Source organism: Brachyhypopomus gauderio, chromosome 19 (genome assembly GCF_052324685.1).
Source record: "Brachyhypopomus gauderio isolate BG-103 chromosome 19, BGAUD_0.2, whole genome shotgun sequence".
Classification (NCBI taxonomy): Eukaryota; Metazoa; Chordata; class Actinopteri; order Gymnotiformes; family Hypopomidae; genus Brachyhypopomus; species Brachyhypopomus gauderio.
The window spans coordinates 7,178,162-7,202,385 of record NC_135229.1 but is presented as its reverse complement, the minus strand read 5'-3'; the positions used below and the strand labels follow the sequence as shown (position 1 = coordinate 7,202,385).

The window sequence follows — 24,224 nt, the reverse complement described above, 5'->3', positions numbered from 1 at the left end:
GTTATTAGTGTAGGAAGGGTGCTGTCGAAGGATTCCAGTGCTTGTTAATTGTATATGTCTAATTCTCTGTGAGATGTGGTTTATTATTGGAGCTCTCCATCCTCCGGGATTCACGCCGCTAGTTGCTAGGAGAAATGGAGGGAGTCTGCCCACCCCCAATGGCAAGACTGGGAAATCCTTCATGACGTAGGCACCACAAATAGCGAAGACGCTGCCAGATTCCAGGGGTTACAATTAGTGAGCACTGGCTTGGATCGATTTGTCGAGCACTGCACAGTTCAGTGACAATCGTTTCATTTTGGTGTAACCAAGTAAGAGTACACCTGTGCATTTCCATCATCAGCAATGAAAATAAAGGAATTATGGGGATTTTAGGAATTATACAAGATGACAAATGCATGATCAATACAAAAACAGGAGCAATAACAGATCCATGCTTTACAGTTCACGTTTTCCCGTTTGTGTGGGAAAGCAAATCCCTTGCACACTGGCCCATAATGAGAGTCCTGTTAATTAGAGATATGGCCTCTGTGAACCGGGATGAGTTATGCAACACCACATGCATTCACCCAGAGAGGGGGAGAGATAGCGAGAGAGAGAGAGAGAGAGAGAGAGAGAGAGAGAGAGAGGGGAGAGAGAGAGACAGAGGGAGAGTGGGGGAGAGAGAGATAGAGAGAGAGTGGGAGAGAGAGAGAGAGAGAGAGAGAGAGAGAGAGAGAGAGAGAGAGAGAGAGAGAGTGGGGGCAAATGAGAGAAATACAGAAAGATGACAGAGAGCGAAATAGGGGAGTGAAAAAAATGAGAAAAAAATGAGAGACAAGGAGAGAGGAAGAGAGAAAGAGGAAGAAGACCAAATGGGAGTGGGGGAATAAAGGGACCGAGAGCGAGAAAGAGAGAAGAGAGACAATGAGAGAGAAGAGAGACAATGAGAGAGAAGAGAGGAAGAGAGAGAGACAGAGAAAGACAGAGAGGAGGTTTCGGTGTACCTGTTGGAGGTGTCAGGTTGTGCTTGCTGCCACCCCACACAAAAGGGCAATTTTAACCTGTTGGCGAACCACACACATATAAACCCACACACATAAAAACACACCCTCTCTACACAGCTGCTGCAGACCCTGAGTGAAAGTTGTTTTCAGCAGAAAATCCCACTCCTCTCATTCCACCACAGATGTTCTGCAACCCATTTCCACACAAAAGGTATAAAAATAGACACTATTCACACATCATACAGTTGCACCATTGCCACTGAAATGTATATATGACACATATGAATATGCTTGTCCTAATAAAACAGTTTTTTATATTCTCCACCAAATGGTTTGCTGAAATACACAAAGAATGCCTATCAATGAACACAAAAGCCCAATATATGACTGTACACTGGGAAATATTTGAACTATAATAAAAAAACTGGATTGTCTCAAAACATGGTTCTGATGAGAAATAAAGACCTTTATGAAAGCTCAAACATGAATTAAATCTTGGACTAAATTTAAGAACCCACAGTCACCTGTGAGTGCAATCATGTTTTAATGATATGTGTTTCTATTGTATTCTTTCATACTTCAATTTCCTGTGTGAAATTATAACAGCATCAAGACCACTGGCCAAAAAGGAGGGGGAGGGGGGGGGTAGTGGGGGTGGTGGGGGTGGAGAAGTGAGTGGGTGAGAGGTTGAGGGGGAGCTGCCTGCGTAGGTATTGATAATTTCATCACAATTCAGTTCATGTGAACCCTAATAATCTTAGCCACTTAAAAATGACAGCACACTTATCATATTCATTCCATTCATGTTGCCATGCAGATATTGATTATGGAAATATTATCTTAACACAGAGCTTCGTCTGAAGGAGAAGCAATCCCTATATACTCCATTCACCTATAACACGGGGCACACATATAAAGGCATGAACATATTATTTTGTAGTGTATTGTTCTTGGGAGCCATGCGCAACCCCTTCATCTTAGTGTAACACTGTAAATGAAATTGCCACATTCTGCCACCTGCTGGCCACTAGCGGAAGATCCTGAGGCCAAATTCTATTTTAAATGTACATTTCCATGTATGGCAATGAGAAGACGGTCTTATCCAGAACGACTTACAAAAGTGTTTTAGGTGTCTTTAAAGTGTCCTCAGCTATTTGTGAATACCAAGACAGTAGAACCATGTTTCAGTGTTTGATCCTTTTGTTGTCACAAAGCAGCTTTACAAGTGTCCGAGTCCAAGCCCCAGTGAACAAGCCAAGGGCGACAGTGGCAAGGAAAAACTCCCTAAGAACGTGAGGAAGAAACCTTGAGAGGAACCAAGACTCAGGGGGGGAACCCATCCTCCTCTGGCTGATGCCGGTCACCATAACAACAATGTGTCTAAAAATTGAATAAGGAGCACAATACATTAAAACAGTCAAAAATCAAAGTAAATTTTATTTACACAGCGCTTTTTAAAATGTGTTGTTACAAAAGCAGCTATACAAACGTGCGGGTCTAGACCCCTCATGAGCAATCTAGGGAATAGGCAGGAAGTAGGAAGAAACCTTGGGAGGATGAGGACTTAAAAGGAACCCATTTTCTATTGGGCGGCCCAGCTAGAAGCAGTCCATACTTTATAGTTCTCTTTCGAGCCCGAGTAGCCCCACCATTGTAGATGGGTGCACCTCAGATAGGTGGCGTCATTGGCACATCCACTGGCAAACCAGAGCATTTACTAGGTGCTTTGAGGCACTGGCTTTGTAGAAACATGCAAGCAGAATGCAAAATGCAGGATAAATATGCAGTGATAAGCACTGCATTAACCAAATCTAGTATATGTGCCAGTGATTAGCATGTGTCTCTAGCAGGATTATCTACAGCAGCATAACTAAAGGGGAGGGGCCTGGAGGAGACCACAGTCATTGATTTCCACCCAAATCATCAAACTAGAGTGAACACATGACGTGGCCGGACGGCAGCATCAACCTCTCAGATTACCAGAAGACTCTATGGCTGGAGGCGTCAGGCTCTACACGTTCATCTGCAGTAGATTAAGTGAAGGATTAATTAGGTGAGTATTAAGGCTAGATTTAAAGATTGGAGGTGTGTCTGAATCTCGGATTGAAGCTGGAAGGCTGTTTCACAACGGAGAGGCTTTAACAGAGGAAGCTTCACGCTGCAAGCATGTTATAAGAATAACAAAACAAGATGGTTGTTGAAATGAAGTTATGAAGTTTGGGGGGGGGGGGGGGGGGGGGGTTAATTACCTGCACTAACTGGACTGCACATATGTGTCTATGTGTCTGAATTCTGGCAATGCTGGTTTGGGTGGTTAAGCAGGTTTAAGATCAGTGTTGATCAATGAACCTATTACTTAAGCTAGAGCCAATCTCTCCACTATGTCGTCCACGTCTCTTCCATGTAAAAAATGTAAAATGTAAATGTACCATATTTTGTCAATTGTGATTTTCACCTCAATCGAAATTTGTCCACTGCATTTACCCATCTGTGCATTTAAAACACACACACACACACACACACACTAGTGATTACTAGGGGGCTGTGGATCACACGTGCCCAGAGCAGTGGGCAGCCCTAGCCCGGCGCCCGAGGAGCAGTTGGGGTTAGGTGCCTTGCTTAAGGGCCCCTCAGTCATGGCCTCAGGTCTGGGAATCAAACCCACGACCCTCCGGTCACAAGACCAGTTACCTAAACACCAGACCATGACAGCCCCCTTTTTTTGTCTCCTCCATGTCTCTCTCAGCAGGCTCTGTGTTTAGTGTTCATATACGTGCTATCTCTCTTCATCTACATTTACTGTATCTCCTTCAGATTATCACATAGCCCCAGGCACAAAGCTGCTCTGGACAGTTCGTGTTGGGTGTTGGGTTCATGCATCATTTTTCATTTGTTGCCATTTATCATTTGTTGATGGTTGTTACACACCCTTGATTTTGAGAAATGTGCTAGACAAATTAAGCACTTTCTGTAGTCAGTACACTGAGCAAAATAGTGATTCATCAATGGTTCACACTCAGTGAGACATGGTACCTCATGTCACAAGTGTGACTATAAACTGCAGGTTTACACTGCAGTTGTTACAAAAATCTCAAGTGAAGTTGAATATTAAACCATGCTCAAACCTGTCACTAGATAAGCAAGTCTACATTATATGACAGACATATGGTGTGTGTGTGTGTGTGTGTATGTGTGTGTGTGTGTGTGTGTGCGAGGGGGGGGGGTTGTTATTGGCCACACATCTCCAAGTGTTGGGAGTTTACAAATGCAAAATGTTAATTCTTGAGCAATACTGATTTCAAGTATTCATTGGGGAATTTCCCTCAGTTTTAGTTTTACTCTTTTTATTGATTTATTTATAATTTTTTCTCTTTACACTATGGTGGTTAATATTGCGGTCTAATACTCATATGGTGCATTAGTAATTTAATCCATAATATAAATTAACAAACTACACTAATACAGTGCAATAATAACAAACTACACTAATACAGTTCATACTATGCCAGAGCAATCATCTCAACCTAAATATGTTTTCATTTAGCAAATAAGTGACATAATATCTGTCACATTTGATGTTAAATTTGTTGAAATATCTATATATACTGGAAGAATTTTTACTTTGCAAAAAAATAGAAACTTTTGACCAATAGCCTCCTAGCAGTACCAGGCCGGCCCACTGGGTGCCCACAGGTTTATAAAACCTATGAAGAAGAAGAGGTATCTCACAGCCTCAGCTTCTTCACAAGTTTCCTCACAAACGTTTATGCTAAAGTGAAACAAAGAAGAAATCTTTTCGTGTGCAGGCTTTAATTTTATATATCTGAGGAAAAAAACTTCATTATGTGAGTAACAATGAACTTTTAGACTGAGAATTGCCACAAGTATCACTCAGTACTGTTACATTCTTTTTGTATTTTTGTACTTTGACTAGCAGTTACACCATATAATGGGTGAACAGAAGATCCAGCGGGTCTGTAGTGTTGTCTGTAGCGCGCTGTTTGTCTTAGAATAACTCAAACCTGGTTGCACTGGAGTGGAATGTGGTTTCTCATGGTCTGAGTCACTCCAGGATATTAATCTGGACTTCTAAGTCATATTATATTATTGGTTGATAAGCATTACTATTTGATCTGGCCTACAGTTTGATAAAATATTTAATATGATTCAGTTTTGTGATTCTGTGTGGTAACAGTGTACCTTGCGGCGTGATTTTACTATTATTATTATTTATTATCTCCAACGTTCAATGAACAATAAAAATCTATTTATAACACACCAATTAAGCTAGCATGCTTTCCGCTTTTACTGAGTCCACACATACACCGCCTTATTCATAATGAACAGGCAGATAAAACGAAAGTACAAAACAAATCCACAGCAGGCGTATTATTATCATTATTTTGATAATGGCAGTGCACCGTCACCTGATTATATGATGATTTCTTGTCCTACGAACAAACTGTTTCTCTGTGTTGATGATTATTATGGACTAAGTATGTTCTCCACCTTGAAGTGCATAAGTTAGTTAGTCGTCTTCCTACAGCTGAACACTTAAAGGAATCCAAGAGAAGATCTCATATCAGAACACGGCTGTGAGCTTTCCACATGCGTGGACGTCATTAGGATCGGTGGAATTTTTACTTCCATTTAATTTTCACAGTGATTCGGCAATTTGAAGATAAACCGCAGCCGAAACAGAAAGTGCAACAGCCGACTGCCCTTAAATAACCTGCTGCTGGCGGAATAAAGATGCTGCTCCTTACAACACTGGCTTTTCTTTGTAATCTGTCGTGGGGTCTTCCAAAAGGTAAATATCTATCTTATGAGGTACACCTATCTAAAGCGTGCTATTCTGAATCAAATATTTCCAACATATATTCGTCTAACGTTTACATATTCTCTGGATGCGCTTATGAACTATTTCGATTGACTGCAACATCAGATGCACTGAATCAGGTTCAACTCTTGTGGTGTAACTCGGACTCTGTGTGATTTGTTTTAACGGAATGGCACTGAAGATGTAGATGAAGATGCCGTTAAAGTGGTGTTGGTCAGCGGAGTCCCGGTAGGTCTTCTCTCCGACGGGGACTACAACATGACCCTCGTTGCGAGATCCATTGACGCACTGATAAACGCAGAGAACGATTCCTACCCAAGTAGGTACTGCGCAAAAACTTTGGTTTCATTTCCATGATGCTTGTGATACAGTCCTATAACTACTGCGCTTTACCTTCACCTAGACGATCTCACCTACGTTCCTTCACGTGAGTGCAGCATTAAAGGACAACGAGTTGTGTTGCTGTCTGACCGGTCTGGCAAAGATATGTTGGCCTTATATCGAGCACACGACGGAGTGACGACGCGTGTGCCGGAGGGAAGCAGCCTGGAGCAGAGACGGGACGACGATGTTCTAGGATCGCAGCAAGAGGAGGAATGCTGTAAACTACTGGAAAAGCGCGATCGGCGTTCAGATGGTATGTTTTACTCCGTTTGAGTTTGGTTACTGGAAGCTGGTCGAATTAGGGAATACTAAATACACATGGATGTGTTTGTTTAATCTGTATTGCTAATGTTTTCCCAGGAACGTACACGATCACCGTTGTAGTTGTTGTGTTGGCGACAGTAGCCCTCACTGCTCTAATACTAAGTTTCACGATGTTAAAAAATCATGGTGAGTTGCATGATTATACATACCTTTGACACAAACAAGACAAAATGTGAGAAATTAATTGCTGATAATGGATACAACTTAAAACGTCACCAGGGGATTTATCAGCACAAAGCCACATGTTAGACAATCGTTAGACTGTTATGCTAAGTAGAATTTCCTCACTATTAATCACACTAAAGTACTTATATGTGTCATTATGACATGTTAAAATTGAATCTTATTAAGCCTGATGCTATTTTCCTGCACTTCTCTCCTTTCGTTTTCATTTTCTTTGATATCTTGAAATATCAGGAGTACAAGTTGGAGGTAAGTGAGATTTTTAATTTTAAGATTTTATAATCTTCAGATTAGAAATTAAAAGTTTACAAATTAACTTTGGGCCCAGATCTTGAGGCAACATTAATTTATGTTAACTTATGCACTTCAGACTGTGTGCAGACTGTGGCTTTTGCAGCATTGTATGCCCAAGGTCAAGTCAAGTCAACTTTGAGGCTATATGTAAAACTTGCTTAATGCATGGATGTTAAACTTCACTTCTTGGTTCATGATGTAATGTTTTAGGTGGCTGCTTACAATATCAGGGGGGATTATTTTGTTTTAATTCATTTCTAATCTGGTGTAAAATATCAATGTACTCACAGTGCTAGCAGGTTCATATAAACTTCAAACTTAAAGCTTGGCTGCATACCAAGAAATGATAATACCACACGACCAGTGTATTACATTACGACCAGTGTATTGTCATCAAGATATAAAAGAGTGCTAGGGTACTAGAGTGATTAGCACTAGAACAGAAATGGTCTGATTTCTTGGTAATAACTTTGTATGTCTGCATACCTACATAGTAGTTAGGCACTGTTTGCCCATCTGTGGGAAAATAGCTGTGGACTGTGTGTGCAATGGAGAGGTGCTGCTTGCTGTGGGATTTTGCAATCCAGATTGTTTAATAAAATGATCTTATTTTAAAGTTAGTCATCACTCTTAGTTAGCCAGCCGAGACATCTGGCTCCGGTAGCCAGCTAAAAGCACCTCCTCATCTCATTGGCCTCTCAAACGCTTCAGAAATGCAGCCACGAGGAAAATGCCATGTTTGTAGTAATGTGGCCCTTCAGCCGGAGACAACACATGCCATATAAACGCTTGATGTTGTTGTTGTTTTTGCTCTTTGTTCTTTGTGTTCATAAAAATGTCAGTCTTTGTTCTCATACTACTACTGACCAACTCTAAAACACTTCCTATATTATGGGATAGAGGTTACTAAGAACTTGGTCTTGTACCAATACACTGAAAGTGCTGGAGAAATGTACTTTGTTGAAGGGCAATGCAGAGATTTCACATACCCCCAAAATCTATTCCAATGAAGGGACAAAAAACCTCTACAAAATGTCTACAGCAGGAAGCAAAGAAGAGAGCATATGGATGAGGCTCTACCAATTAACGTCTTCTTTATTTTTGGAGTTACAGTAATTTCAAGATCAACAAATTTGAACAGATATATACAAAATCTGCTTTACTCGTTTTTCCAAAGTGAACTGAGAAACGTGAACAGAAACTTGCTATGTCACTACTAGTGCAGCTTAATGGCTAATAAAAGTCTTGGGTTTAAATCTGTATCTAGGTGGAGTTTCCATGTTCTCCCTGTATCTATGTTTCCTCTGGGGTTTCCAGTTTCTTCAGGAAGTCAACAAAGGCTAGCTGTATTGAATAAATTATCCTTGTGTGTGATTGTGCATCTCTGCATGTCTAATAAAGTTGTCAGTGTGTGTGTGTGTGTGTGTGTGTGTGTGTGTGTGTGTGTGTGTGTGTGTGTGTGTGTGTGTGTGTGTGTGTGTGTGTGTGTGTGTGTGTGTGTGTGTGTGTGTGTGTGTGTGAAAAGAACAGTATGTTTATATGCCTAGTTAATGGTGACCCATGCCCACCACACTGGACTCAGTCCCATAGGGGGCTGAGATTTCCGGTTGAGATGCGGTATGCACGGTTGGCTGCTGCTTCCTGAAATGCCCTATATTAATCTAACTTTGTTTATTCACAGTGCCACATTGCAGTCCATAAAGATCTACACGTGTCTTTCAGGTGTTCTGGGTTCCATCATCCACTACCCGCCCGCAAGCTCTTTGGACAAGTCTAGTGAAGGTCACAACAAGGAACTGTCAAATGTACCTCTAGTGTTTAATTCCATACTAAGAGTTTGAGGGTGAGTTACTCAACAGCACTTAACAGTTAATAGCAATAGTGATGATAGTGAGTTTAATATTGCTTGATAGAGTTTCAAGTAATAATTTCTTTACATTAGGTTACGTCTTGGAAGTCTTCATCTTGCTTGCAAGTTAAGGTCCTCTGGAACTGGACTAAAAACAAATCAGCCACTCTGGGGGACTGATAATTCAGCAATATGGCACATGTTCTTTGGAACCTTTTTTTTTCTTCTTGTGACTGTTCTCTGCAGCATTTCTAATTTTATGACAGCATGAGTTTAGTTTTATTACCTCAGGCTTTCTTTGCTCTCTAACCATAGCAAAATAAATAAATAAAAAGTTTGTATTTCCTTATTTAATCAATAAATATTATACTGTTCTATAAAGATAAATAAAAAATAAATTTAAATGTCCACCTTGTTTGTTTTCTGAAGTCTTTTGCGTTTCCACAAGCAAATGTCGTAGAGGAAAGACCTAACTTTTATGCACTCAGTTACTAGAATAAATTAAATGTTGCTGCCTCGAGCATATTAGTAAAATTTTAACAATATAAACGCTGAACAACTTAGTTTAAAAACACTCAACTTAAACATAATTACCTCTACAGCGCAGAAGAACGAAAAATACGACTGCGTTAGTTCCTACTGTACAACCCGGCATGATTTATTGGATGCACGATTATATTTACGGTTTCCAGATAGCATAAGGCTTGGTATGCTTAACGTTTCTTTTAAAAATAACATTAAGGTTCTTTATAAACGTCCCCCAGTGAATCATTCGCTTATTTTTAATTTCGTAAAACGTTTATATTCCGTTACATCTGAACACAGATACAGGTCATTGCGTCACTGCTCCAGCACGGACGTTTTTGTGCGTGGACACCGATCGCTACACGACCGAGAGCCCTACAGAGCGACGTCAACTTATGAAAGTTTCTCCACTTTTACCTCCTTCTCGTTACTCATATTAGTTCGTCCCCCTTTTTTAGGGTTTACCCGTAGATATGGGGGTGCCTAAATTTTACCGGTGGATTTCCGAGCGATATCCGTGCCTGAGCGAAGTCGTGAAGGAGCACCAGGTAACGTTTGGTTCGCGGCGGCAACTCGTTCGGACCGGGCGGGTTTGTAAACACAGTAGGGGCCGCGGGGTGGGAGACTTTACCGGGGCGGTTCGGGGGGGTCTACGTCCACACCTCCCTCTTTACGAGCCGAGCAGACTGAACTAACGGCTCTAACTGCAGGTCACTGATAAGAGCGACTGGACACAGCTGCAGTTAGCGCGTTAGCCGGCTAACCGTCTACACAACAGAGCAGTTATCAACATTCAGGAGTAAACAACAGCAGAGTGATTCAGTAGTAAAACTAACAGCAAAATTAACAAATAACATTACAGAAAAGCTAGCTACACGTTTGATTTAAGTTAACCTATCTAGGATATCTCACCTAGCTATTAGCATAGGTGAACTAGCTAGGTTTCCTCGTTGGTCCAGGATTAAAGTAAAACATGCGTTTATCCAGGATGTACCACATACATTTTGTTGCCATACGGACAATAAAACGCACATTGTGCTTGTATCCATATATTTTTTAATAGGCTAGATGTACCTAAGCATTTTTGCCAACATTTCCATCCATTTTATTCCTTAATCCGGTTTAATATTACATCAGTGTATTGGTCTTGTGCATTTTCAATTTAAGATGCAGTTCAGAGCAGCTCAGTCAGATAAAACCCTTGTTTCTAAAAGTGAGCAGGCTTGATTAATCACAGTTCACACCCTTCTTGATCCGATTAGTTAGGCTTTTTCTGAATGAGACAATTGATAGTTTCACTCTCTGGTGTTAACAACACTGTAATCTTTGCAAGTGAAGGGCTTTTGCTCATATGGACAGGCTTGTCTTCAGTAAACTGACCATAGTGTGTAGAGGAGTCTCCTTCAGAAAGATGTGAATGTGCACCGATGGAACATGTCTACACCAGGATGTGTCACCAGGGCTGTCACACCCCACTCTAGGACCGCTGTTGTTCAGCACAGTTTAATGATTAAACACACTTGATTAAATGACCAGATTCAGTGTGTGTGTTGGGGCAGGGAGATCACCACACCATGTTGGATTCTGGATCATTCTTTTCCGTATTTGGGCTTCGCTTTTGTTACAGATCCCAGAGTTTGACAATCTGTACCTGGACATGAATGGGATCATACACCAGTGCTCACATCCCAACGACGAGGACGTACACTTCCGAATCTCGGAGGAGAAGATCTGTGCGGACATTTTCCACTATGTGGAGGTGCTTTTTCGCATCATCAAGCCCAGGAAAGTGTTCTTCATGGCGGTGGACGGAGTCGCTCCCCGGGCCAAAATGAACCAGCAGCGCGGGAGAAGGTTCAGGTACGGCTGGCGACACGACGTTGCTAAACTCGAAGCGTCGTCAATCGCTGCACTCAATTTATGGCCTGTCAAAACACTCCAGAATCACAATAACAATTAGGAATTCTCTCCTTCTGGTGCATTTGGAATGGTAAATGTGTATGTGTGTCTTGCTCTTTTTTTTGCTAGCGTGGTGTCTTTTTGCGTCATTTCCTGCGTGATGTGTTAACCGTGAGTGCATCGCTGCACCCTCGTTCCTTAGCCACTACCGTTTGCTTCGGTTTAGATCTGCAAAGGAAGCAGAGGACAAAATCAAGAAGGCTCTGGAGAAGGGCGAGGTTTTACCCACAGAGGCCAGATTTGACTCCAACTGTATCACCCCTGGTATGTATGCAGTGTTGCTAACACCTCAGGTGCTCTGTTCCTCTGATGTTCCTCTGATTCCTCTTGTAATACAGAATAACAGTCGTTTATATTGTCACTCTCTGAAATCTGAATGTCACTGAAGGGCACTTAACGATCCTGATCACCCAAGCTTCCCACGTCTGTGCACGATGGCTGTATTTCTGTGTAGGTTCTGAGTTCGTGTATGATATCTGTGTCTTTATCTCTCCATAGGAACGGAATTCATGGCTAGATTGCAGGAGCAGCTGAAATACTTTGTGCACAAAAAGCTGTCCACGGACAGAATGTGGCACGGGGTCAGGGTGTATTTGTCTGGTCATGAGGTGAGAACAGTCAAACAGAACCTTGGTCATGTGCGTGAGAAAGGGTCCATCATGGTTAATAACGGTTTGCCTTACAGACACCTGGAGAAGGGGAGCACAAAATAATGGAATTCATTCGTTCAGAGATCGCTGGTCCGGGCCACGACCCTAACACACGGCACTGTCTCTATGGCCTGGATGCTGACCTGGTATGTGCACTGTGTGTGTGTGTGTGTGTTTGTGTGTGTGTTTGGAAGAATATGCACGTGTGTGTGTGTGTGTGTGTGTGTGTGTGTGTGTGTGTGTGAGAATATGCACGCGTGTGTGTGTTTGGAAAAATATGCGTACGTGTGTGTGTGGGGGGGGATATGCACAGGTCTGTGTGAGTATAGATGTGTGTGGAAGAATATGCGCAAGTGTGTATAGGTAGGTGTGTGTGCGTGTGCATAGCTGTGTGTATGTGTGCCTGCATGCATGTGAGAGTGGGAGAGGGCATGCATGTTCGAGGGTGTGTGTGTGTGTGTGTCCGAGGGCATGCATGTCTGACGGTGTGTGTGTGTGCTGAAACAATATTGTCGGCCTGATGTTGCTCTATTTTAAGCCACGTGCATCCACTCTCTCCTTCCACACCCCCATCTTCCTCTGTGTCTAGATTATGCTTGGTCTCACCAGCCATGAGCCTCACTTCTCTCTCCTCAGAGAGGAGGTACGCTTCGGAGGGAAGAAGTCTCAGAAAAGGTCTGTGTGTGGGTGGAAGGAAGTGTCAAATTTAGTTTGACTCTTTGCTGATTGTGTTTTATATGCAAGCATGTATTTGTCTTCATCAGAAGAGCACAGTGTGATTAACACCAAAGTCATGGGGCTGAACTCTCATGGTGCACGCCCACTGCGCCGTATTCACGCCCACTGCGCCGTATTCACTCCCACTGCGCCGTATTCACTCCCACTGCGCCGTAATCACGCCCACTGCGCCGTAATCACGCCCACTGCGCCGTAATCACGCCCACTGCGCCGTAATCACACCCACTGCGCCGTATTCATATAAACATTCTATACAGATAAGAGCACCTAGTTAATGCTCGAAATGTAAAAGTACATTTCTCATTGATTTATTAGCCACGTATGAATTCTTTCTTCTCATTGTTTATTGTCCTAATGTTCTACTCGTCTTTTCTGGCAAAGGCTTAAAAGGAAAAAACGGTTATTATGATCTTATCCAGCTTCTTCTTGTTCTTGCTGCAGAATAACAGCGCCAGAGGAGACCACCTTCCATCTCCTCCACCTCTCTCTTATGAGGGAGTACATCGACTACGAGTTCTCCGCCCTGAGGGTGAGTGGCCTCACGCAGCGTGGAGGAATCCTTCCACCGCCCCCCTGTTCACCCAGTGGGGCTACACTTCAAAACCAAACCAACCACTTCACCATGTCCTTTTATTTATCATCGTTTTTACTGATCTGTGAATTATTATTATTTTTTGTAGCTCATATTTGTCCGCATAATAATAAAATTTAGTAATTGGCACGCAAGTAATCCTCTGTTAGTCGTCATTAATTTCATATTAAAATTGACAAATTAAAACACATTATTGTCCCAAACATGCTTTGAATACCTGGCAAATTACTTCACACTAAATAAAAAAGTGCTCTTTAGAGCGAGTATAGGAATAGAGGTTAGTGGCTGATGTCGGGCACTAACGACTCAGCATGTCTCATTTTGTCTCGCTTAGGCTCATTTAAGCTCAGGAGAATGACCATCACTCTACCCTCTCACTTTCAGGATAAGATCTCGTTCGAGTACGACCTGGAGCGCATCATAGATGACTGGATTCTGATGGGCTTCCTGGTGGGCAATGATTTCATCCCGCACCTCCCGAACCTGCACATCAACCACGACGCGCTGCCTCTGCTCTACCGCACCTACATCAGTGTCCTGCCTACTCTCGGGGGTGAGCGGCCTCCGTCACGTCTTTGTGCCCGGGCGTGTGCGCGAGTGTTTGCCTAAAATGCCTTTTTTTAAAATCCCCTTCTGTCCGTTCTAGGATACCTGAATGAAAACGGCAATCTGAACCTGGCTTGCTTCGAGAAGTACCTCGAGAAGCTAGCCGAGGTCAGTGCATGTGTGTTTGAGTGAGTGAGTGAGTGTGTGTGTGATATTTTTATTCAAATCTGCTTATACAGGAAACGGACCTGCTGAAACCGCAAATGTCCCAATTTCACTAGTGTCCACTTAAATGAAAAATAAATAGGTACATGGCATCATTAGGTCATTGTTGGAACATGCTTGCTTGACGTAGCGTCCCCTCTGCCTGTAGTTTGACCGGGAGCACTTCGGCGAGGTGTACGTGGATCTGAAGTGGTTCGAGAGCAAGGTGGGGAACAAGTATCTGAACGAGGCTGCCGGTCTGGCCGCGGAGGAAGCGGCTGGCAGAGACGGCGTGAAAACCAAGGTGAGCGCCGTCAATGACGATGTGAGCTCGGTGCCCTGGGGTCCCTGATAGCTCTGTAGGGTGTATTTAGGATAGGGCTTTAGGTGTTCAAGTTCTAAATATTTATTGTATATCAAAATTAGTCAATAAGCAGGTCCTTGTATACTGCGTAAATAGCACTCCATCGTCGTGATGGTGTGTTTTTTGCTTCTCATGCGGCTCCGCTCAAGGTGTCCTCTGTTGTCTGGGCCTACAGCACATTTGGTGCTGTAGCTTTTGCCGGACTGACCTGGTTTGGGTGCTGTCTGTGAGTCTGCTGCCGGCCTGCTCTAAACTAGCCCTGCTTTCCTTCCTTCAGACCTCCAAAGACTCCCTCTGTCTCGCTGCTCTGGATGGGAGCAGAGACTCACTCTGTGCTCCAAATAGAGGTACAAAGTCATACGCACACACACATGGGTGTGATTTTGATTTTCCTGGCAACAGGCCAGCATGATAATCCAATCATTTAGCATACCTGGTATACCTGTATTCTCGACTGAATTTGAATCAGCCTATAAAAAGAAAATGGCAGTCATAATGCTTTGCACGTCACCTTGTCTTTCCCACAATGCAACAGAAGGTGTCGAGGAGGACGCAGAGAGTGACGACATGTTTGAGGCGGAGTTTCGGCAGTATAAGCGGACATACTACATGACCAAGATGGGTGTGGAGGTTGTTTCTGAGTGAGTGCTGGGCCCTTTTTAAAGTCTTCCTGTGCTCTGTAGCCCAAATAAACGTTGTTATATTTAGTTCTTAGTGGAACAAGGCTGTCATTGGTTAAAGATATGAGCTCCGGCTACATGTACAAAAACTCCTGAATATATTGCAGCATATTGTTACCGTCAAATGCCTTGTGATGTGCAATGTAAACAGTTATTAAAAATATGAATATCAGAGATTTATAAGAATAATACATGCATGCAATATATAATAAAATAATGATTATTACATTATATTGTACACTCACCAGCCACTTTACTAGGTACACCTGTCCAACTGCTCATTAACTCAAATGTTGAATCAGCCAATCACATGGCAGCAACTTGATGCATTTAGGCATGTAGACATGGCCAAGACGATCTGCTGCAGTTCAAACCGAGCTTTAGAATGGGGAAGAAAGGTGAATTAAGTGACCTTGAATGTGGCAGAAACTGCTGACGTACTGGGATTTTCACACACAACCATCTCTAGGGTTTACAGAGAATGGTCCGAAAAACAGAAAATATCCAGTGAGCGGTAGTTCTGTGGGCGCAAATGCCTTGTTGATGCCAGAGGTCAGAGGAGAATGGCCAGACTTTGAGAAGGCTTGAGATGATAGAACGGCAACAGTAACTCAAATAACCAACCAAATTACAAGCGAGGCATGCAGAAGAGCATCTCTGAACAACACGTTGAACCTTGAGGTGGATGGGCTACAGCAGCTGAAGACCACACTGGGTGCCACTCCTGTCAGCTAAGAACAGGAAACTGAGGCTACAATTCACACAGGCTCACCAAAATTGGACAATAGAAGATTGGGAAAACGTTGCCTGGTCTCCATTTCTGCTGCGACATTCAGATGGCAGGGTCAGAATTTGGCGTCAACAACATGATCCGACAGAGCACCTTTGGGATGTGGTGTAATGGGAGATTCACATCATGGATGTACAGCCGACAAATCTGCAGCAACTGCATGATGCTATCATGTCAATATGGACCAGACTCTCTGATGAATGTTTCCAGTACCTTGTTGAATCTATGTCATAAAGGATTAGGGCAGTTCTGAAGGTAAAAGGGGGTCCAACCCGGTACTAGCAAGGTGTACCTAATAAAGTGGCCGGTGAGCCTACATTGTGTCTTCTGAAGGGATTGCCAACCAGCTATGACAAAAATATTTGCATTGTGCATCCAGTTCAGTGCAGGATTTAGAAATCACACTCCGTGATTTAATTTCATCTTTACGTTCCTCAAGAAACATTCTTGTTTCTGCAGAATTTTGCATCTGCCCCTTCAGCTTCTGTATAGAATTGTTTTACAGAATTGTTTTTCTTGTCCCTCATAGCAAGTAACTAATGTAATTCTAGGTCTAGATGGAGCGTGCTGCTCATAGGTTGTTTTTCGGTCCTGCAGTGAATTTCTGGCCAGTCAGGCACGCTGCTATGTGGAAGGTATTCAGTGGATCCTGCATTACTACTACCATGGAGTCCAGTCATGGAGCTGGTGAGGAAACTACACACACAATCTGTTACACACCATAAACCCTGTATTATACACCATCTGCACCATATCACACCTGGCGTTGGTATGGAGACCACCTCTGATTTCCATATCATTCAGATATAACTCATTCATATACAGTAGTTCATGGTAGTGAAAGTGTTGATGAGTTCTGCTCCACAAAGAAGTATGACTCAGCATAAGATAAGAAAAAACGCTTTATTTATCCCCAAAGGGAATCGGAATGTTCTGGAAACATTAAGTCCTTGAGAGAGGGATGTTTACTTATCTTTGTGGAATCCCATTCTAGCCAGCTGACTGCGTGAGCCAGACCGCGGTCACAGTCTACACCGCCTTCACCTGGCAAACGTTTCCTGCTTGCAATTAAATCCAAAAATCAAATGCTTATTCAGGTCACATGGGTTGCATGTTGGATCAAGTTCTCAAGTAAGTAGCTTCGTAATAGAGCCATCATAGTGGCAAGTTTTAAAATGTACCTGGCCGTATTAAAGGATGGGATTGTCCATGATGTGATGAGAGGGTTTGTAAAACCCAGGAAAATAAACACAAAAATACTGTCGGTCATCCTCAACGACCCGACCCCAGGGTCCTCAGGCTCCGCCCCCAATCCCCACGCACGTGTCTGCTAGAGTTTCCCAGGAATGGCTGTTCTCTGGTTACCGCGGCAGCAAACGGACGCCGTTTGTGTCGACAGCACGTTCACGAGAAAAGCAACAAAAGTTCAGTGAAACAGCTACCACAGAACACAGGCAAATGAAATCTATTAAAGTACAAGTGCTTTTACTTACAAGAAACGAATCACTTATTTGGATTTTAGTTATTTGGAGAAATACGGTTCAGTTTTAATTCCGAGTAAGAACTGACCCAAAATGTTGAGGATGAGGAAATATTTACGGGTGTGGTGTGAAAAGCTCCTTGGGACGAGGTGATTTTTGAAGCAGGTGTCCAATAACATGTAACATTTCAGAAGTCTTCCATTTACTGTGCAGTTAGTTCCCAAGAACGTTTGATCGCAAGTTGACCTGAACAAAAACACAGTTGTTGTGTAATTCTTGGCACCTCCTTGTCAGAGAGCAGAGTGGGAAGAACAAACCCGTGTGGCACCTTTAACTCGTTTATAATATACAAAAAGACAGCGAAACCTTCCTGGGTTCACAGAGAGGAGACGAGAACTGACAATTGACATTATTGGAGACTGACCGACTGATTTGAGCATTTACAATTGATAACAGAGTGAAAATACAACAGTGTTATAATGTCTGTGCGTGTGTTTGTGTGTTAGGTATTACCCATACCACTATGCACCTTTCCTCTCTGATGTGCGCAAGATTGCTGACCTCGTTTTGACCTTTGAACTGGGCAAACCCTTCCTGCCATTTGAGCAGCTCCTGGCTGTGCTACCTGCAGCTAGCAAAGACCTGTTGCCAACATGTTACCAGGTAACACAGCCGTGCATGCATCAGTAGTCGGGCTGGCATCCAATTTTCTTCTTCGGGAATTTCGTATTTATTATGTGGAAATATTTTTATTACACGAAATCCACTGGATGAGGTGCCAGTATCAGAACGAACAAACATATATTTTTACATTGCATGCAGACAGAAACTGTAATGTTACCAGGAAAGTAGACACAAGACACCACAACACAGACCTTTTGCCAAAATGTTACGAGGTAACCCAGAAACATCTGTTTACTTCTGACAGCCTGCAGGCCTCTCCACTTGGGCTTCTAGCGCAGAGTCCATTTTGTCACTCCAGGAGCAGATCTTTGTTTATGTCTCTCCTCCCTGCTGCTAAAAGTAGTCAAACCAAAAACAGATGCAAAAAAATAGCCCCTCTGCGTGGGTATAAATGACACGCTCCTCATAGGGTCACGCACATGCACGTCACACCTGCGTGTCACGCGCATGCACGTCACGCACATGTCACATGTTCACCTGTAGCTGCCTCCCTGTTCTCGCCTTGCGTCTCGTAGCACCTGATGACGTCCCAGAGTTCTGATATCATCGAGTATTACCCGCTGGACTTCAAGACGGACCTGAATGGCAAGCAGCACGAGTGGGAGGCGGTGGTCCTCATCCCCTTCATCGACGAGGTGCACACCCATCTCCCATCTTCACACCCGCACACCTATCTCCACACCTATCTTCACACCCATCTTCACACCCGCACACCCATCTCCACACCTATCTTCACACCCATCTCCACACCCGCACACCCATCTTCACACCCGCACACCCATCTTCACACCCATCTCCACACCCGCACACCCATCTCCACACCCGCACACCCATCTCCACACCCGCACACCCATCTCCACACCCATCTTCACACCCGCACACCCATCTCCCATCTTCACACCCGCACACCCATCTTCACACCCGCACACCCATCTCCCATCTTCACACCCGCACACCCATCTTCACACCCGCACACCCATCTCCACACCTATCTTCACACCCATCTCCACACCCGCACACCCATCTCCACACCCGCACACCCATCTCCACACCCGCACACTCATCTTCACACCCATCTCCACACCCGCACACTCATCTTCACACCCATCTCCACACCCGCACACCCATCTCCACACCCGCACACTCATCTTCACACCCATCTCCACACCCGCACACCCATCTTCACACCCATCTCCACACCCGCACACCCATCTTCACACCCGCACACCCATCTCCACACCCGCACACCCATCTCCACACCCATCTCCACACCCGCACACCCATCTCCACACCCATCTCCACACCCGCACACCCATCTTCACACCCATCTCCACACCCGCACACCCATCTCCACACCAGCACACCCATCTCCACACCAGCACACCCATCTTCACACCCGCACACCCATCTTCACACCCGCACACCCATCTCCTCTCTCCACACCCGCACACCCATCTCGCATCTCCACACACTTCTGTGTCCTTGTAAATCCGCGTTGTTTGATGCACCATAAAATGACGCTGTTTGGGAAAAAAACGCCTTTGTTTTTTTATTGTTATTGTTGGAGGTGGTGGTGGTATTAGTTTTTTTTGATAATGGTGAAATGGTGTGTGCGTGCGTGTGCATGCGTTTGTGTGTTTGTGTGTGTGTGTATGTATTTCAGAAACTGTTGCTGGCAGCCATGGAGCCTTACACAGATCATCTGAGCAAGGCAGAGAAGGGCAGAAACAGGCATACAGAGTGTGCTTTGTACTGCTACGACAAAGAGCTGGACTACCCCTACACCTCGACCTTCCCTGACCTCTTCCCCAGCATCATCCACTGCCATGCAAGGTAGTCTGGGTACTCTGGGTACTCTGCCACAGTCTGACGGCACAGTTTGAAATGTTTTCATTCAAACGGTTCGGGTTGGTGTTCTAATTTCCAGCAGATTCGTATCATCATTTCCTGGAAATTCGTGGTCCCATTTTTTCGCAAACTTGAATGTGACAACATAATCGACGATTTACATTACTCAATGTTTTTGTTTTTCACCAATTCACCAGATCGTCTCTCCTAGGCTGACTCCTGATTGGATGACTCTGTGAGTAATGTTGTGATTGGTGTGTTTAGAGTAACGCCCATCCCCATAGACGCCTGGCGGGTGTGTCTGGACTTCGTGCGCCGCAAGATCGACAGAAGCGCGCTGTATTTCTGTGGCTTTCCCACCTTGCAGCATATCCGTCATAAGGTAAACATTATCAGATTAGCTCGGACTGTTATGAAAGTAATAGAGATTATTATTGAATGAGATTAACTGGACTTGTGATTTGATTCATCCACAATGAGCACCCTCTGTCTCTCAGTTCTTCAAGAAGAAGAGTGGCGTGGTGGTGTTTCAGCAGAGCAGCCGGGGAGAAAACTTGATGCTGGAGATCTTACACGGCCAAAAGGGGGAGCTGGTGAGCTTCCACACATCATCTCATTATCCCCAAGCTGAAAAGCCTCAAACAGAACCTGTTGTACCTTCTTATTTATTTATTCGTCTGTGTTCGCTTCTTTGTTTATAGCAGTCTCGTGAATAATCCAAAATACGTGTTGGTTAGCGCGGTGTGTATGGCCACGTGTGCACGTTTGGCACGCGTCCCCCGTGTGGGCGGCTGACGCGGGCGTAACGGTTGCTCTCGCGTGCAGGTGGTGGAGGACGTTGCAGCGCTGGTGTTGGGGAAGTCCGTCTTCGTGAACTGGCCTCACCTGGAGGAGGCGCGCGTGGTGGCCGTTTCCGACGGAGAGTCAAAGTAAGGACGCCGCAGGACGCCGCGTGCCCTCGCGGGTTCTCCCCGGGCCGAGCGGCAGTGACGCTGCCTCTAAGTCCGTTCCCTCTCTCTGTCCCCCACCCAGGATCTTCTTGGAGGAGTCTCCAGGAGTTCAGAAGCTGTATCTGGACAGCACACCTCCCCCTGTTAAAGTGATCTACTTGAACGACAAAGAGCAGAAGGACTGGGTCAAGGACGTGCAGGGCATCACGGAACAGTAAGCCCCGCCCTCTTCCCCGCCGAGTTCACGCCCACCGTTTTCTCAGCAACACTGCGGCGATGCCGTCAGTGCCAGAACACTTTGTATCTTGTACATGCTTAATCTCTAAGGTCGGGTGTGATTAATGCGACGCTTTGTGTATATTGAGATTCCCAATGTGTGTCGGCCTGATGACCCCTTGTGGTTCCCTGGTGCACACAGGGCTGTAGGCAGGCAGATTTAATGCCTTACATACGGAGTCTAGCTGCCCTTTTGGAGAGCCTGATGTGGACACTGAGTTGTAATCCTGCTTCTTTCCACAGCCATTGCCGGCGTAAGGGCATCGTGATAAATGAGACGGAAGTCCTGTTGTACGGGCAGCTACTGACCGGCAGGAAGTACGTGATTGGTCAGAATGGCCAAGTCCACCTGGAGAAGCAGTGGGCCAAGCAGATTCTGCCCTTTGCCTTCCAAACCATTGTCAAGGTAACCCTAAATCTCTACATTACCATAACAATATGGTGGATGATCAGTGGATGGTCAGTCATCTAAAGTTACAAGAGGGCAAGTTCTCTGTGTCATTTGAGATTTAGGGTACAAAAGAACTATGTTCATTTTGTTACTAAAGCAATCTGGATGGTTGTTCTCCACGTTAATCTGTTGCGTTGTCTTTCCTTCAGGACATCAAGGCTTTTGACTCCTCCTTGGCTCGGTTTAAGACTCTTGAGGAGCTGTTTCCAGTGGCAACCACTGTTTTTATGGTTGGGAACCCCTATTACGGAGCCATGGGAGAGGTGAGTATCTTGTCGGCGTGCCAGTTCCATACTAATGGGAAGCCGTTTGAGATGTTTGACTTTTCATTACCCTTTCTCCTAGGTACAAGATTCCAGCGATGTGACCAGCGAGGGACGGGTGCGGGTGGTGTTCACTGTGCCCTGCGAACCTCAGCTTGACGCCTTAATTCAGAACCAGCACGTGAGTCCAGCCCGCACCACGCATCACTGATGTTTATCCACCAACTCCAGATCCCACCGAGTTTCCACTTCAGAGTTCTTCTGCAACCGTCATTCACCGTTCCTCGCCGCCTCCCAGCCGCGACGTCTTACTAGAACACCCCTAGATTATAGGGGGTGTTCTAGTAAGAAATCCTTCACTTGATTTCCACCTTCTTGTCATCCAGGCTGCTGCCGCCATCTGCCTTTTTTTGGGAAAGCTTGTGTGTGTTTGTGTGTGTTGTGACTGCCTTGCTGTTGGTCCTCATGTAGAAGTACTCGGTGAAGTACAGCCCCGGCTACGTCCTGGCCTCACGCCTCGGCATCACCAGCTACCTCGTCTCCAGGTTCTCCGGGACCATCTTCATCGGGAGAGGATCCAAAAAAAAGTCAGTCAAGTTCTCATACAGAACACGATCAAGATCTGATTGGATGCTATTATGGTTTTTCCATTGCCCTGTCTGCCCTGTCAATCCTTTTAGCAAATTTTAGAACAACTAAATTATATACAATAACATACAATATATTTTACATATCATGTATCATCATAATGTCTTTACTAGTATTAGACATGTCCGGGCTGTTTTGTATAGTGCACAAAATATTGGGCTGTAAATGAGATAAAAACATAATTAAAAGGGTTCATATGAAAGGTATAGAACAACAGCAGTCTATTATTGTATAACTACAAAAACTAATAGTTATTAGTAATTAGTTACTCTCAGAAGGGCTAACATTGTACTATAAAATACATTAAATGTAGATTGAAGATTTGCAAATATCTTTGCTCAGAAACTATATAAATCAAGAAGGAACTTTTTCCAGCAGTTTGGAGAGTAATAACAGTAGAGAGATGCATCAAAAACTGGAGTCCTTGTGTTAAAAGCATAATTGAATAATATTAAGTTTATGCCCATATTCATGAGTTCAGCTGTCAGTAGACTGGTTGAGGTAACGGTGTTAAAAAGTGAAGTAAACGTGAATAATAAAACCATATTGACTCGATGGCAGTTTTTGTTTGTTTTTTCTCCCTAACTCTTACCGTTCTCTGTGTGTAGCCCTCATGGAGAGCAGAGGAGCAACGTAGGCCTGAATCTCAAGTTCAACAAGAAGAACGAGGAGGTGCCCGGCTACACTAAGAGAAGCGAGAAGGAGTGGCTGTACTCCGCTGCTGTGGAGGAGCTGCTCGCCGAGTACCTGGAGAGGTTCTCTGAGGTGTTCGACTTCGTTTCCAGGAACAGCCACGATGACGTCTTTTACGAGGATGACATCTGGTCTGGAGATGATGAGAATGGGTAGATCTGAAAAGAACTCTGTAATGCGACTGTATGATGTGTTTTGGGGGTAACCCAATAGAGAAAATTTAATCGAGAAAAAAAAAACACCTGAGATTTGCAGGTTTGATGTCACTCAGAATTGTGGTGGTCTTCTGACAGGGCTGAGAAGGTCCAGGAGATTACTGCTTGGCTGAAGGCACATCCCGTTAGCTCCTCCTCCCGTGCGTCCTGTGATCTACAGATCCTGGATGCAGGCATTGTGGAGAAGATTGAGGAAGAGCTAGAGAAATCCAAGGTGAAGACTTGGACAGGAATGCGTCCCTGCAGGAGTCGGTATTTCATGCGTATTCATCACGTGTGCTTTTCTCTCGTTGGAAGGCAAAGAAGAGCAGCAAGAAGATGCGTGTCACTGTGAAGCCACATCTGCTGTTCCAGGTGGGTATGCTTCTGAGATGCCTTCAACGTACAAAATACTAAACGTGTCTCACCCAAACATTTAATACCCAAAACCGTGATATCTCCTCTCTTTTGTAAATTTAGAATTTGTAAACAGTGCATCAGTAAGGAGTTCCACATATTGTTTTCCTAACAAACTGTGTGTGTGTGTGTGTGTGTGTGTGTGTGTGTGTGTGTGTGTGTGTGTGTGTGTGTGTGTGTGTGTGTGTTCGTTCTGTGTCTAGCCTCTGGAGCAGCAGCATGGTGTAATTCCTGATCCAGATGCTGAATATCACCTGTTTGATCGTGTTGTCAACGTCAGAGAGAATTTCTCTGTCCCTCTCGGCCTTAGAGGAACAATTATTGGCATCAAAGGAGGTAGAAGACGTGCACTATAACCATATTCCTGTGTACACACACTACAAGATGAAAGAGTACACACACACACTCCCA

General features: G+C 44.3%; 2 protein-coding genes across 3 annotated transcripts in view; both read left to right on the top strand.

The window, feature by feature from the left end:
* The first annotated feature begins 4,705 nt into the window (after window positions 1-4,705).
* Window positions 4,706-9,254, top strand: LOC143482991 (uncharacterized). The gene is made up of 8 exons (XM_076981644.1): window positions 4,706-4,831; window positions 5,650-5,796; window positions 6,008-6,145; window positions 6,230-6,463; window positions 6,571-6,660; window positions 6,952-6,966; window positions 8,734-8,854; window positions 8,954-9,254. Exons 2-7 carry the CDS (start codon window positions 5,739-5,741, stop codon window positions 8,850-8,852), a joined length of 654 nt encoding a protein of 217 aa, XP_076837759.1. The 5' UTR covers window positions 4,706-4,831; window positions 5,650-5,738; the 3' UTR covers window positions 8,853-8,854; window positions 8,954-9,254.
* Window positions 9,255-9,606: 352 nt separating this feature from the next.
* The window catches only part of xrn1 (5'-3' exoribonuclease 1), a 21,177-nt gene continuing 6,559 nt past the window's right edge, over window positions 9,607-24,224 (top strand). The window contains exons 1-28 of one of the 2 annotated variants that reach the window (XM_076981640.1): window positions 9,607-9,933; window positions 11,013-11,245; window positions 11,511-11,608; window positions 11,843-11,952; window positions 12,030-12,140; window positions 12,584-12,669; window positions 13,174-13,261; window positions 13,709-13,877; window positions 13,971-14,038; window positions 14,244-14,378; window positions 14,716-14,785; window positions 14,974-15,079; window positions 16,506-16,595; window positions 17,896-18,052; window positions 18,589-18,708; window positions 19,737-19,906; window positions 20,186-20,303; window positions 20,419-20,514; window positions 20,747-20,850; window positions 20,954-21,085; window positions 21,391-21,553; window positions 21,748-21,861; window positions 21,944-22,042; window positions 22,333-22,448; window positions 23,118-23,354; window positions 23,496-23,631; window positions 23,715-23,771; window positions 24,017-24,149. In XM_076981640.1, coding sequence (XP_076837755.1) covers window positions 9,859-9,933; window positions 11,013-11,245; window positions 11,511-11,608; window positions 11,843-11,952; window positions 12,030-12,140; window positions 12,584-12,669; window positions 13,174-13,261; window positions 13,709-13,877; window positions 13,971-14,038; window positions 14,244-14,378; window positions 14,716-14,785; window positions 14,974-15,079; window positions 16,506-16,595; window positions 17,896-18,052; window positions 18,589-18,708; window positions 19,737-19,906; window positions 20,186-20,303; window positions 20,419-20,514; window positions 20,747-20,850; window positions 20,954-21,085; window positions 21,391-21,553; window positions 21,748-21,861; window positions 21,944-22,042; window positions 22,333-22,448; window positions 23,118-23,354; window positions 23,496-23,631; window positions 23,715-23,771; window positions 24,017-24,149 — 3,391 coding nt within the window. In that variant the 5' untranslated portion in view covers window positions 9,607-9,858. The remainder of the gene's footprint in view (window positions 9,934-11,012; window positions 11,246-11,510; window positions 11,609-11,842; window positions 11,953-12,029; window positions 12,141-12,583; window positions 12,670-13,173; window positions 13,262-13,708; window positions 13,878-13,970; window positions 14,039-14,243; window positions 14,379-14,715; window positions 14,786-14,973; window positions 15,080-16,505; window positions 16,596-17,895; window positions 18,053-18,588; window positions 18,709-19,736; window positions 19,907-20,185; window positions 20,304-20,418; window positions 20,515-20,746; window positions 20,851-20,953; window positions 21,086-21,390; window positions 21,554-21,747; window positions 21,862-21,943; window positions 22,043-22,332; window positions 22,449-23,117; window positions 23,355-23,495; window positions 23,632-23,714; window positions 23,772-24,016; window positions 24,150-24,224) is intronic. The other variant, XM_076981641.1, reaches the window with a different exon arrangement.